Below are 16,011 nucleotides of genomic sequence, written 5' to 3' on the forward strand. Positions count from 1 at the left end.
TTCTCTCAACATCTATTTTCTATTTCAGCCGTATTGCTTTCATGACTAACCATTTATATTTATTCGATTTTTGCTTTTGTACACTATAGAAAATGGCCGTCTTATGGAGGACAGCATAAACTCACAAAATTCTTCGCATTCACCGAATGAATAAGACACAGTGTTTGGGTCCAAAACGACCCCATTACAATTGTACTACCTCTCGGATCAAACATGTGGACTTCAACAAATTATAAATCATTAGCATCGCAACAAATGAACGTCAATAAATTATAAATCATACGTTCTTTCATAATGTTTCTTATTGCATTCTTGTCACGTAATGCGTGGCCCTTGAGAAATGCCAAACAAGTTAGCTACAAGTGATATTTCTTGCTCCAGTAACCAATCTATATACAGAGATTCCATTAGCATTTCTAGTATAAATACATGAACCATTCGAACGAATACAATCCATTCTCTCAACATGTCTGCCTTCCATTTTGCCTTGTTACTACTAACTCTACTCACAGTGCAACTCTCAGAAGCTACCCGTAGTCTGTTCGCTTCCACTAAAGATGTCAATAGCACAAAATGGGCTGTTCTTGTAGCTGGTTCAAGTGGGTACTACAACTATCGTCATCAGGTTTGTGTTTAATTTCGTTAAGTTTTCATTTACTAGTTACCTTTACTTGTAAAAAACGTGACATGTAATGAAAATAGCAATTGATCATTTCAGGCGGATGTTTGTCATGCATATCAAATACTGAAAAAGGGTGGATTGAAAGATGAAAATATAATTGTGTTCATGTACGATGACATTGCGAGTAACATAATGAACCCAAGACCCGGTGTCATTATTAACAGTCCAAACGGCTCAGATGTTTACGCTGGTGTCCCAAAGGTACCCTTATAACCAGCTCAATATAAGTCTATAACACGTTGCAAAGTGTCGCAAACTGTTATAACGGTTTAATAATTCTGTCGCTAAATTTGATACACTTTTGTAGGATTACACTGGAGGATACGTGACAGTGGCCAATTTTTATGCTGTGCTTCTGGGCAATGCTTCGGGAGTGACAGGTGGAAGCGGGAAAGTTGTAGCGAGTAAACCTGGAGATAAGATCTTTGTTTTCTACTCTGATCATGGTGCTCCTGGAATTCTCGGTATGCGTTTGATCACACTTTGCTTTTGTTCTTGAATTACCAACATAATTCTCGGGTTAATTAATTTATCAACATATATAGGTATGCCGACTGTGCCTCACCTATATGCGAATGATTTCATTGAAGTTTTGAAAATGAAGAACGCGAGTGGTACCTACGATAAAATGGTATATATATATATATATATATATATATATATATATATATATATATATATATATATATATATATATATATATATATATATATATATAATAAGATGCATTTTGATTTTCTTCTTGATTTACATTTGAATGTTGATCAACTAATCGTTTGAGAGCGTTGAAAATAGGTGATATATATCGAATCATGTGAAAGTGGAAGTATTTTTGAAGGTTTGTTGCCCGAAGATATGAATATTTATGTGACAACTGCATCGAATGCAAACGAAAGTAGTTGGGGTACATATTGCCCTAGCATGACACCTCCCCCACCTCCAGAGTTCCATACATGTTTAGGTGACTTATACAGCATCTCATGGATGGAAAACAGGTACATTTTCATTAGGTGTAGCTTTATTTAGTACTACTTTAACATGCATGTCATAATATTTGATATTATGTCGTTGGATATATGGTCACTAACATGACATGTGTTCTTTTAGTGACTTAGAAGACTTGACGATTGAAACCTTGGAACAACAATATTCGAAGGTAATTGGTATATGGGTTTAATTTCCTTCGTTTAATTAAGATATACAAGTATTCATGATATATTTTTGGGATGCAACATTGCATAAAATGTTTGTAGGTAAAGATAAGGACTTTAAATAACAACACGGAAGAGGGATCACATGTGATGCAATATGGTACACAACACATAAGCAAAGAGACTGTTTCTACTTATCAAGGTTCTAGCACGTGGAACACCACTACGAATTCAATCATATCTCTAGGCTCCATGGGTGTTGTCGACCAAAGAGCTGCAGATCTTTATTCAATGTGGCAAACGGTATGTACACTTAATTAAAGAAAAATACACTATCGACACTTGAACTTATGCATTTTCTATTAACAAATTGACATAATGTATAACATCGTATTCTACAGTATGAGAAATCGACAGGAGAACCACAAGAGAAGATTGAACTACTCAAGAACATCAAAGAAATAACAACACATAGGGCGCATTTGGACAGTAGTGTCGAAAAGATCAAAGGCAAGTTAGGTGACCAAGACTACGGATCTGTCAGACCTGAAGGATCTGTCCTTGTGGACGATTGGGAGTGTCTTAAATCGATGGTGACAAAGAAACTTGAATACTTTATACTTTTCGCATTCATTTTGCTAATTGTTTTTGGTTGGAGGTTGGTTATTAACTTTTAGAAAATTTGATTGATTCAGATTCGAACATTCGAGACACACTGCGGATCGTTGACACAATATGGTTTGAAACATTCAAGAACATTTGCTAACATGTGTAACAATGGTGTTACGAAGGAAGCCATGGATGAAGCTTCAAAAGCAACATGTAGTTCGTTTAACATGGGGCAATGGAATCCTGCGACTGTTGGTTACAGTGCCTAATCGATAATGGAGGAATGGAATATAGAATAATGTCGACAATAAGCAATATGATAACATATCACATGGGGTGGTCATTCATGTCCCATCTACCTTAAATGATTTGATTGTACCTTGGAAAAGCAAATGATAGAAATAGTGAATTTTATGTGTTGGGATCAAAATGAGCACTACAAGAATTATGACTTAGCGACTGAGATACTGCGTTACCAAAGTATAAATCTCTTATATAACTTTTCTATTATATTACTACCAAACGAAAAATAGTCACGAACACAGCCATCATTAAAATACTGTTCTAAACAAATTCTCAGTACTCCCTTGGTTTAAAGATTTTTTAACTGAATAATTTAAAAAACTATATATACATATCAATGGTTTACCAATATAAACAAAAAAGAGTAACTTTGTTTCAAGGGCTTCCAAAATGGGGATTAAATAAGAGGTTAATAGAATTAAATTGATAATGAGAGGTTGGAGCTCAATCTATATTGAAGCACATAATATAGATTTTAGTGAAAAATTATAGGTTTTTTAAGAACCGAATGATATATATATATATATATATATATATATATATATATATATATATATATATATATATATATATATATATATATATATATATATATATATATATATATATATATATATATATAGGGAAGAGTTATATGGAAAATGAATCATTAGGGTAACACATATTTGAACCAATGAAAACATGACAATACATCACTTCTACAATAACTTCTACAATGCATTACTTGTGAAGAAAGAAATGGACACGTGTCATTTGATTATTGGTTCTGGTAGATGTTACCCTAGTTATTTGTTTTCCATAGAACTCATTCCTATATATATATATATATATATATATATATATATATATTTATATATATATATATATATATATATATATATATATATATATATATATATATATATATAGGGTTAAGATCAAATATGAATTAAAAATATTGTCTGAATGTATAACCAAATTATAGCAACTAAATTAAAAGATGAATGGTTGTGATCTTAGGGTGTATGTTATTAATATGAGATACCATTTACTATATAACCTACACTTAAATTCTTATTAATGGAAAGTATGACATTTTAATAAGAGAGAGAAATAAACATTATCTTTTTTAGGCAAAACAAGTTAAATTAAATAATAAAAAAATCAAACAACTAAATATTCAAATTAATATTTTTTATGAATCACCAATTAAACATATGCATTCATCAAAAATTTAAATTACCGATTATTAGAAATATTCTTAAAAAATGTTAGATTTATATGTATATGATAATAACATTCTTGAAATAATTGGGCTTTAGTGCTTTACTTCTTCACATTTATTCATTATTATGCATACAATTCATTAATAATACATGAATATAAGTGAATATATTTTTGACGATTCCCCAATATTAATGGTTAATAATTGATTTTTTTTAATTAAAGATTCTGATATATCATGACAATGGTTAGGAATTGGTTTTTTTAGTTAAAGTTTCATGATTGATGACGAGAATGGTTAAGAATGATATTCTAGTACGACATTCTTGAAGAATTAGAGTTCATTCTTTAAGTTTCAAAGTTAATTCTTTAAGAATGCACTGATTGATAAATATATTTTAACCACTAAACAACTATTCTCGTGAGAAAAAAAATCAATACGCAGTTGATAGATATATGTGTTTATATTCTTTCAGAATATATGTTAAAAGATTTGGATACAAGTTCAATTATAGCATGACGTTCTTTAAAAACAAAAAACAATCTATTACTATTCTCTAAGAATGAAAGGAATAACATTCTTACAGAATAAAAAACAGTGTGTTCTTCCTCGAATCAATTACAGTACGATCAATGTATGTGTGCGCATTCTAATAGAATCAAAATGACTAAATAATAAACATAACATAAAAGAAAATCAAAATGATATCTATGAATGCAAATAAAGAGTAAAATTTAAGAATTTTAATCTGATTAATTAAATTAAGAGGTTTTTTTTATGAAGAGGACTATTAGGAAGAAGGCCCGGAAGAAAAAGACCAACATAACATTCTTCAAACGTTGTAAAAAACCATTATTTATATATGTATCAATAAAACATGTTCAAACTATAGATATATTCTTCCGGTGGTGAAGAAATTGTGAAAATGTTAAGAAGATGCAGCTTTTATAACTGACGAATGATTTAAGGGAATTTCCATAAGTATTAAATTTTATTTTTGATTATTAAAAAAATTGTATGTAAACTTCCAATAATACATTTAGATGGTGATTGGTCCATAATTGGTCACACATTCACACCATACTTAGTGTTTATATATGAACCTTACTCTCTCTCTCTCTCTCTCCCTCTCTCTCTCTCTTATATATATATATATATATATATATATATATATATATATATATATATATATATATATATATATATATATATATATATAGAGAGAGAGAGAGAGAGAGAGAGTCAAGATCAAATAAGAAGGAAAATTTTGGTAGGAAGGTAAGAAATTTTTTATATGCATATTTTCTTAGCAAAAAAATGAAATAAATCATTAGATGATTCAAAAGTAATATGATTCACAAGAAAAAAATTCCGAAAAAAACACCTTCATGATTCATTTTTAGGTAAATCAAGAAAAAAATTCACTTTTGTGACAATTTTAATGAATATCAACAAAATCATCATAAAAATGAACCATCGAAATGTTTTTTCAGGATTTTTTTTGGTGAATCATATTATTATTGATTCATTTATTTTGTTCTCCAAAAAAATAAGTCAAAAAAAAAATTCTTACCTTCCTACCAAAAAAATTTCTTACCGGATGTATATATATATATATATATATATATATATATATATATATATATATATATATATATAGGGCTAAGTTATTTTGTTTTTTATATTTATTGTGTGCTAGAATGCACCAATATAAATTGAGTAAATTAGATAAATATTTAATTAAATAAATATAGATATTAAATAATTTTCATAATTATTTGTATATTAAATGATATCCATAATTATAATTCTTTTTTATGGAAACTAATTAAATCCGTCATTAATGTCAGCAATAACATTCTTTCAGAATGAATTCGTATCTAGGTTTTTTTATATGAGTTCGTATTTTGTTTCAGGAATCAGTCACTTAAAATACAATAAATTTGCATGGAATATGAAGAACGATAGTGTATTCTAATAGAATACACTCTCATTCTGCTGGAATACACTCTCATTCTTCTAGATATGAATTAATTCTGAAAGAATATTATTGTTAACATTAATGATGAATTTAATTAGTTTCTATAAAAATAAGTTATAAGTATGGATAGCATTTAATATACATATAATTAATACTAAATTCCTATTGGTGCATTCTAGCACACAATAGATGTGAGAAACATTTGAACCTACCTCTCTCTCTCTCTCTCTATATATATATATATATATATATATATATATATATATATATATATATATATATATATATATATATATATATATATAATCTTCTACTTGGAACTTCATTTAAACTAGGAAAGGATCCCGTCTTGCGGGGTTAGCTGGACGTTTTTTTTTATTAGGACAAATAAACAAACAAACATGAAGGGGACGCCTTGAAGCAATCGGTTATCCTATAATTGTCATTTTGGCCTCTTTAAGCTCCAATTTTCCCTAATAAATCTATCTAATCAGTGTTTCTTGATTATATTGGAAAAAATATATTAGACTTTGTCGTCTTTCATTGTCATTTCATTGATTCCACAAGTACATAATGAATTCAAAGCGTGAAAATACATCTCTACGACTTTCGAACCAGACCAGGTGACACTTTCTAATTGTTGGTACTGGATCACAGCTGCTTCAACTGTAGTTTGTTTAGAAACTCAGCAACTGTTGATTTGTGTCGTGTCAAGACTTCCTGCAACATTTAATATGCTTTAAAACAAATTGTGTACAAATATATAATCTTTACAACAAATTAATTGTCATTGTGTGTGTGTGTGTGTGCAAAAGATAATGAATTTTTAAAACCTTGAATGTTGCTGCAACATCAGCTGTGATATCGAAATTTGGAAGCTGAATAAAGTCAAATAATTTCTTCATATGCTCCGACTCCAATACATACCTTTAAAACAAACAAATAAATAAAAACTCAATATATATATATATATATATATATATATATATATATATATATATATATATATATATATATATGTAAATGAAGGATGAAGGAGAAATCTTGTTAATGATATCAAGTAAACTGACCTAGCAACACTTTGATGCAACGTTGATTGAATGCATACGTCATCAAAGTGTTGCTAGGTCAGTTTACTTGATATCATTCATAAGATTTCTCCTTCATCCTTCATATATATATATATATATATATATATATATATATATATATATATATATATATATATATATATATATATATATATATATATATATATATATGATCTGCAGGAGGATACTAGGCGACGTGAGATTGAGATGGAGCTCCAGACGAAAGAGTAGAGGCAGACCCCGACGCAGTCGCAGCCTGCGCCAAAGCGGTTCAAGGCTGCTGATGTTAGATCTGGGAGTCATAGGGGCCACACTTGTGTGAAGTATGGCAAGGTTCATGATGGAGCTTGTTGATTTCTTCGGGATGCCACAAATGTGGCAAGCAGGGCCACAATGCGAGGGACTGCCAACACCAGGCTCCAGTATCCAACATTAGGATCTGTTATCATTGTGATCAGGTGGGCCACATAAAGGGCCAATGTCCCTTGCTTGCTTCTAGACCAGCGCATGATCCAACGTTGGCTACTCTGAGGATCACGGATGGGAGCCATTGTCGGGCGAAGCCAACGAGGGCTCGCGATCATGCTTTTCAGCTTACTGCTGAGGAGGCCAGAGCAGCACTAGACTTTGTGACTTGTATGTTTCTATTTATTATTCTTTCAATTATTTTATGGGATGCTTATATTTATGTTTCTGATAGGTACATTCTTAGTGAACTTTATGCCTGCTCTAGTTGTATTTGACTCGTGTGCAAGTCGGTCTTTTGTATCGTGATCTTTTAGTAGGGATTTTGGTGTTCCTCTTTGTGTGTTGGAGTGTATATTGCAGGTTTCTATCGCTAACGAACACAGGGTTTCTGCATCTAGTATATATTAAGGTTGTGTATTGGAGATCTTCGGGGTGCCCTATCCGATTGATTTGATCCCTATCCCCATGGGGGGGGGGGGTGTGATAGTGGGGATGGATTGGTTAAGCAGGTTTGGTGCCATGATCGATAGCGAGGGCCAATGGGTAGTAGTTTAGACCCCAAGTGGGGGAGAACTGGAGATCGATTATGAGGTTACTAGGGTTGGTGTAGGATTTTGTTTGGCAGCTAGGGCTCGACAGTATATTCAACATGGGTATGTCGGTTATCTGTCTTATGTGGTTGATACTTGGGTTGGAGATAAAACTTCAGTTTCATAAGTACCATTTCAAGGAGTTTCCCGATGTTTTCCTAGAGGAGTTACCCGGTGTGCCTGCCAAGAGGCAGGTTGAGTTTAGGATTGATCTAATGCCAGGTGCAGCTCCGATTTCCAAGGTGTCATACTGCTTGGCACCTCATGAGATGCAGACATTATCCTCTTAGCTTCAGTATCTATTAGGAAAGTAGTTCATTAGACCGAGCAATTCTCCGTGGGGAGTGCCGATACTGTTTGTCAAGAAGGAGGATGGTTCACACCGAATGTGCATTGATTACTAGGAGTTGAACAAGTTAACAGTGAAGAACCATTATCCCCTTCCGCAGATTGATAATGTAATGCCTGTGTTTCTGGGCTTGTCATTAATGTTGATATAATAGTCTAGGTAACCTTTGTAACCCGTTTCGAAATAATAGAAGTGTATTATTTGAGTATTATGTGTTTTGTGCTTAATTGTGTGTCTTAATTTAATTAAGAATAAAAATAAGCATCAAAATGAAATATTAGATAAATCTGATATCTATGGATAATGTTGTAGTAGTTGAAACGAGGTTTCTGAATATATAAAGAATGCCGAAATCCGAGTTATAACGAAGAAGTTATGATCTGTCGAAGTTTCACGACAGAACGGCACGACACTGATTGACATAAAATACGAAATTAAGATAGAGCGATATTTAGCCCTAGTGATCTAAACGAATATTGTAGAGTTTGTTAAACCGAGAGCGTGCATAAAAAGAATGCCCAAATCTGACTTCGTATGAGGAAGTTATGATTTTTCTAAGTTTCAGCTTAGCAGTACGCAACCCGAATACTTGATTCGAGATTGAGTGATTGTTGGTCGAAACAATCTAAACGAGAATCGAAGATCTCGTTGATAGTAGTGCATTGGTGAAAAGACAGATGAAAACGGACGTCAGATGAAGAAGTTATGAATTTATAACGGAGTTTTCTTGTCCCGACCTACTAAAAATAAGTAATAAAAATAAAGTAAAAATTAGCCGACGGAGTCTAAACGAAAGTTGAAGAGCGTAGTCTCACCTACGCGTGGATGTAAAGAACGTCGAAAACGGAGTTCGTATGAAGAAGATATGAATTTATGAAGTTTTTAAATGATTAATATTTATTAATTAATCTTTGATTCGGATGTATATCCGAAGGAGTCACCGATCTGATCCGAACTACGCCCAGCGTAGTTGAGTATGCCCAGTGTACCCCAATGCATGCACCGCCACGCACTCGAGTGCTTCGATGACGCATGTGGAGACGTTTCGCAGTACGCCTCGCGTAGAGTATTACGCCCATCGTAATGCGAGGCTTCAGCCTATATAAAAGGCATGCGAGGGCAGCCAACTTCTTTTGCCAAAATCTCTTCTCTCTCCCTTGTTTTGCATCGTTTTGCGTGCAACTTATATCCCGAAGCCTCGGTATCATTCCTGAGCCCCGAAGCAAGTCCCAAAGCCCTGAAGATCCCGAAAAGTGCAATTCCCGAGCCGAAGCTCTGCCTGCAAGAAGCCTTGTTTTTGTGAAGATCTTCCTGATCTACCGAAGAATACTACTTCTACAAGTCGTAGTGCTGTCCGATCATCTTCTGATCAAGTGAGTGTGTAGTTACTTTCTTCTAACGTATAATTACGAAGTATTTTATATGAAATACGTGTTATGTGTATATTTTGTTGTTATATGTGTGAATGTATATTCACTTTCTTCTATCTCAAAGATATGATTTATTCTCTATGAAATACGTGTTATGTGTATGTGTCTCATCTGTTGTTTGGAATATGTATTGAATGAGAATGCTATACAGGTTTTAAACTATGTATAAAAATATATATTTTTATCTACTAATATGTTGGGTAGAACATGGGTAGATAGCTGATGTGTGATAAATAGATGAGAGGCCTCGATGTTGTTGTTGTTGATCTAGTTATTCAGCAGAGTATGGATAACGACCATAGACTCTTTCTAGACAGTCCTGTGGAACGCCAGCAGGCTCATAACCTGTAGGTGTTGTGAACGATGTGTTCACCGGTGTACTCTATCCCCCTCATGGTTGCCTTTAGGACATCTATTGTTGAGGAAACCCCTTAGCAGTAATGTCCGTCCCGATGAAAATCCTAGATTAGGTCCCTTGAGATAGATGTTGTTTTAGGGACGTAAAGTGAGGATAATGGGAATGGGTAATCGGGCTATTGTTGGATTGTTGGTGAAATTAAATATAATTATTTATTGTGGGTTGAAAACCCTATATGCTCACCAGGCTCCTAAGCCTGACCCACTCAGTTTTGTTGTATTACAGGTAGTGGCGCGAGAGCATAAGTTGGATGACTTATCAAGATCTTTTGATATTAGACCAGTTGTTATATGTAACTGTTGTATGGTCTATCTTTTGTTGTTTATGCTTTTGGTATGTTTATCGGAACATGACATCCCGAATATTGTTATATAATGAAAATGCATCTCTTGATGAAATGCTTTGATAAACTTTATTTTATCATATTTTGTTTTGGGAACAAATTCCGCAACTCTTTTAAATCAAAAGGATTTACTCTGAAATTATTTTAAAAGCATAAATGAAACCGGTCTTTTGTGGCCGTGATTTTGGGGATGTCACATATAACCTCTTTGATCAGTTGTAGGGTGCATCTTGGTTCTGCAAGATTGATATGAGGTTCAAGTATCATCAGGTGAGAGTAGGAGAGGATGTGGGGAAGACCGCGTTTCGGACTCGTTATGGGCATTATGAGTTCATGGTGATGCCATTTGGGCTGACCAATGCGCTTGTAGTGATTATGGATTTGATGAATCGGGTGTGCAAGTTGATGCTCGACCGATCTGTTATAGTGTTCATTGATGATATCTTGGTGTATTCGAAGAACAGAGAGCAACACGAGGAGCACCTTCACGAGCTTCTGGGAGTATTGAGGTGGGAATGGTTGTATGTCGTGTTCTCAGAGTGTGAGTTCTGGTTGTGAGAGGTCTAATTCTTGGGACATCTCATTAACCAAGATGAGATTTGGTCGACCCAGCCAAGATAAAGGCGGTGATGAAGTGGGAGGTTCCGAAATCTCCCTCAGAGATCAGGAGTTTCTTGGGTTTGGCGGGATACTATCGGAGATTTATTCAAGATTTCTCCAAGATTGTGGTACCCCTCACTCGTATAACGAGGAAGGGAGTGGATTTACGATGGGGCCCTGAGCACCAGTTAGCATTTAAGACTCTTCAGCAGAGGTTATGTGAGGCCCCGGTATTGACCCTTCTGGATAGAGTCGAGGATTTTTTGGTGTTCTGTGATGCATCTATCACCGGTTTGGGGGTGGTCCTTATGTAAAGAGGACGAGTGATTGCTTATGCTTCGTGGCAGCTGAAGCCTCATGAGATGCAATATCCTACTCATGACTTGGAGTTGGGAGCAGTGGTGTTTGCCCTCAAGATTTGGAGACATTACCTTTATGGAGTTCATTGTACTATTTACACAAATCAGAAGAGTTTGAGATATCTTATGGATCAACCAAACCTGAACATGAGGCAGCGCAGGTGGATGGATGTGGTCAAGGATTATGACTGCGAGATGCTTTACCATCCGGGTAAAGCGAATGTGGTAGCGGATGAATTGAGCCGCAAGTCAGCTGGGTCTTCAGTTGGGGAATTTTGTACAAGGATATCCGTTGATTCTCTGGTTTTGGGTTTGATCAGGGAGTCTTAGGAAGAGTGAATTCGAAAGGAGACTCAAAACAGGAAAGGATCAAGGGCGAGATCGATAGGCTTATCACTGATAGTCGAGGGTTGTTGACCCAATGCGGTCAATTTTGGGTTCCAGTTTCTAGTGGGATCAGGCAGATAATGCCGGAGGAGACTCTTAAGTATCGCTTTTCTATACACCCGAGAGGCACCAAGATGTATCGGGATTTGAGATTGAGCTACTGGTGGCCGTGTATAAAGAGGGAGATAGCCTAGTATGTCAAGAGGTGCTTGACCTGTAGGATGGTCAAGACTGAGCATCATAGGCCGCATGAGAAGCTGCAGCCTTTGGAGGTTCCCATGTTGAAGTGGTAACAAATCACTATGGACTTCATCGACAAGTTGCTGAAGACGGCCAAGGGTTTTGATGCTATATGTGTTATCGTGGATCGATTGACCAAGAGTGCCTACTTTTTGGCCATCTGGGAGAGCTCTTCGGCCGAAAAGTGGGCCGATGTGTATGTCCGGAAGATTGTTGCTTGTCATGGTGTTTCGGTCTCCATTATTTCAGACCGGGATGTTGGTTCACTTCCCGATTCTGGAAGAAGTTCCATGAGGAACTGGGTACGAGACTACATTTTAACACGATTTATCACTCGCAGACCGATGGTCAGAGTGAGCGGACCATCTAGATCCTTGAGGATATGTTGCAGGCCTGTGTATTAGATTGTGGTGGGAGTTGGGATTCCTACCTACCTCTTATGGAGTTCTCCTACAACCATAGTTATCACTCCAACATTGGTGCCCCACCTTTTGAGCTCTTGTATGGTCGGAGATGTCGTACCCATGTATGATGGGGAGAGGTTGGTCATAAGGTCATGGGACGGACCGAAGTAGTCCTTCAGACTACAAAGCTTATTCAGCAGATCAGGTAGAGACTAGAGACCGCTCAGAGTTGGCAGAAGAGCTATGCCGAGCGACGCTGATCAGAGTTGGAGTTTCAAGTCGGCGATATGGCACTCTTGAAGGTCTTACCCTGGAAGGGTTTGATACGATTCAAGAAGAGGGGAAATTAGGTCCCTGGTATATTGGTCCTTTCTGTGAGATCGCCAAGGTAGTTAGGGTGGCTTACCGGTTGGATTTGCCGAGTGAGCTCAGTCATATCCACAACACTTTCCATGTTTCTTAGTTGTGAAGTGTGTGTTAGATAGTGAGACAGTGGTTCCTTTCGATGTTATTCAGGTCGATGAGCACCTGCATTATATCGAGAGATAGGTGGATATTTTATGAAGTAATATGAAGGTCCTGCGTAGCAAGGAGTTCCCTTTGGTAAACGTTCAGTGACAGCATCGGAGAGGCTCCAAGTGGACATGGGAGATGGAGGTTGGGATGCGGGGGCAATATCCTGAGTTATTTGCCTCCATGGACTTCGAGGAAGAAGTCTAATTCAAGTGGGGGAGAATTGTAACCCTTGGTTCAGGTGAACATTTTATTGTTTGATGAAGTTAAAATTTCAATTTCGACCCCTCTCACGATGTGGGATTTCTTGTCGCGTCGTGAGGAATTAAATGATCGTGCATGCCATTTTGAGACTCACGACGTGAGCAATTGATAGCTCATGACGTGACATTTGTCTGTGTGGAAAACCCTAGTTTTGAGAGTTTCACTCCATATTTAAAGCAAGTGAGGGCTAGGGTTATCCCACCCTTAGCCTCCATCACCTCCTTAGCATGCCTTTTGAAACCCTAGCATCCATTGTTGGTCTTTAAGCTTATTTCTTCTGGTTTTAGCCAAAAAGAAGAGGAAGAGCATCTAGTTCATCATTGCTATATTTCAAGCCTCACCATTATCCATCTTGGCACCTTCTAGACCTGTTATGAGTTCCATGTTCCTTGCTTTATGAGCCCTTAAGCTTAGATATAGGTTTTTGTGCTCATTTCTCTATATTCAAGTTGATGTAGTGATTGGGATCCATAAAGTTTCCAAATTTATGGATCTCCATGGTCCCTTGAGTGCTATAGTTGCTAGATTTGTAGTTTGGTGGAGTTTTGTGACTCTTGCATGATATTTGATGTCATATTTCCCTAATTGTGCCCTAGTTGGTGTTGGGACATGTATTGGACATGCATGTCTAAAAAGCCACAAATTTTATGATGTTCTGGAGTGAATAAGACTATATGGAAACTTTGGTTGCTTGTCTTAAAGGATCCAGAGTTTCATTAAGAACTTATGATCTGGGCGTCTTCATGATGTGATGGTTTGGGGTTACACGACGTGAGGATGATGATCCCTGATTATTTTGCACTTTTCGGATAATGACATGACCATTGGAGGGGCTACGATGTGACCCTTGGCTGTGAGTTTTTTGGGTTCGGTTTGAATTTGACATTGACTTGGATTTGATCAAGTTTGACTTAAGTGTATTTTGGTTATTTTGGATTGTGGTTGATAATTGGTCTTTTGGTTCGATAGGTGACAGTTAGAGTCGAGATTCAGAGTAGCAACCTCATCAGCTATTGTTCAAAGTATGAGGTGAGTCTTGCTCACTGTACGTACGGGTTGAAGGCACCAAGGATGGCGCATTGGATTTGTATCCTGTTTTACCATATTTTTCTATGAAGTAGTGATCCATTAGATTTGGATCCTAGTTTCTAGGGTGTTGCTATGCGGTAGTGATATATAGATCTGCCTGTTTGTCTGTTGGCTGATTATATGTTTATCTGTTATGTATATGTCGACATATTTTAAGTTGTGGTTGAGGCTTTATTGCTTTGTGCATGTGCCAACAGATCGGGGGAATTCAAACCCGATGGTTGATTGGGCCCAAGGGTATACCATCCCAAGGATGACTGGACCCGTTGGATATTGGCATTCTAACATGCGGTATTCCGTTCCGAGGATGACTGGACCCGGAGGTTGATTGACCTGGGGTATTCCAACCCGATGGTTGATTGGACCTGACATGCTGTTGTATATGTTATCTGTTTGTGTGTTGGTACTTTGGGGGAACTCATTAAGCTTTGGCTTATGATTTTGGGATACTCTGATATGGATAAGCAATTTGGAAACAATGATTTTGTAAACATTTTATGACTATGGGTTGTTTTTGAAAGTTTTAAATTGTTGTGATTTTTGGGATGTTACATAATGTTGTATTCTTGTATTTTAGTGTTTGATTCCTATATTTGTATTATATATTGACTACTCAATGGAAAATATATAGAGGTGTTTTACCTAAATCTTATATAGTGTCAACTTATTGTGTTAATCTCTTCTCCTTCCCTCACGACAATCGACGCGCACTCTGCCACTTCTTTTGTTGTATCTCTTCCTCTTAACACTATTCTTCACATGCTCACAATCAAATATCACCCACAAATTATCTTTAATGACAAATCAACTTCTTCTCCTCCTTGCGTACATAAATTTTCTGGTCATATTGCTGGAAAACTATATGAACCTCCTCAAACCAACGATGTAACCAATTTTTCTTCTCCAAAAGTTGACAACAAAAATTATCTTGATGTTGATCAACATTCATTCCTTATTATTCAGTCCTCTTTAACTGAAATTATCATGGCAGAAACCCTAAGTCTCACAACGGATTATGAGGTTTGGTGCAATCTTGAACATACCTATCGTCATGACCCTAAAGAATGTATGAAAGCTCTTAAGGACTCCCTCCATCAACTTAAAAAGGGTATGTATACTATTTTTGAATTTAACTTAAAGTTTCGAGCAATCTATGATTAACTCACTGCTGTTAGTCACCTCGTCAAAGAATTTAACAAAAATCACTGGTTTCTATGTGGTTTTGGATCATCCTTTGAAACTTTCTCTACTACTTATTGTTCCATAAAACCAAGATCCTCGTTTCTTAACCTTGTCTCACAAGCAGAAGGTCATGGGCTATTTATTATTTCCATTCATAATTTAGCACCACCGACAGCTGCCTTTAATGACCACCGCTAACAACCATCTACTTCCACCTCTCGTGGTGGCTCCACCAATGGACGTGGTTGTGGATCACATTTTGGTGGTTTGGTCGACGTTCGCCTTACAACCAATTATGTCACACCAATGGCTACTATGGTAGCTCCGGCACAGACCTGGTTTATTTTGCTCACA

General features: G+C 36.0%; 1 protein-coding gene across 1 annotated transcript; it reads left to right on the plus strand.

Moving 5' to 3' along the window:
* Nucleotides 1–430: 430 nt before the first annotated feature.
* Nucleotides 431–2,858, plus strand: LOC145058834 (vacuolar-processing enzyme-like). Its single transcript, XM_079006715.1, has 9 exons — nt 431–625; nt 719–883; nt 990–1,146; nt 1,228–1,313; nt 1,478–1,677; nt 1,790–1,838; nt 1,936–2,136; nt 2,235–2,426; nt 2,529–2,858. Exons 1-9 carry the CDS (start codon nt 467–469, stop codon nt 2,709–2,711), a joined length of 1,392 nt encoding a protein of 463 aa, XP_078862841.1. The 5' UTR covers nt 431–466; the 3' UTR covers nt 2,712–2,858.
* The last annotated feature ends 13,153 nt before the right edge of the window (nt 2,859–16,011 follow it).

Source organism: Lactuca serriola, chromosome 6 (genome assembly GCF_051521515.1).
Source record: "Lactuca serriola cultivar US96UC23 chromosome 6, Lser_US96UC23_V15, whole genome shotgun sequence".
Taxonomy (NCBI): Eukaryota; Viridiplantae; Streptophyta; class Magnoliopsida; order Asterales; family Asteraceae; genus Lactuca; species Lactuca serriola.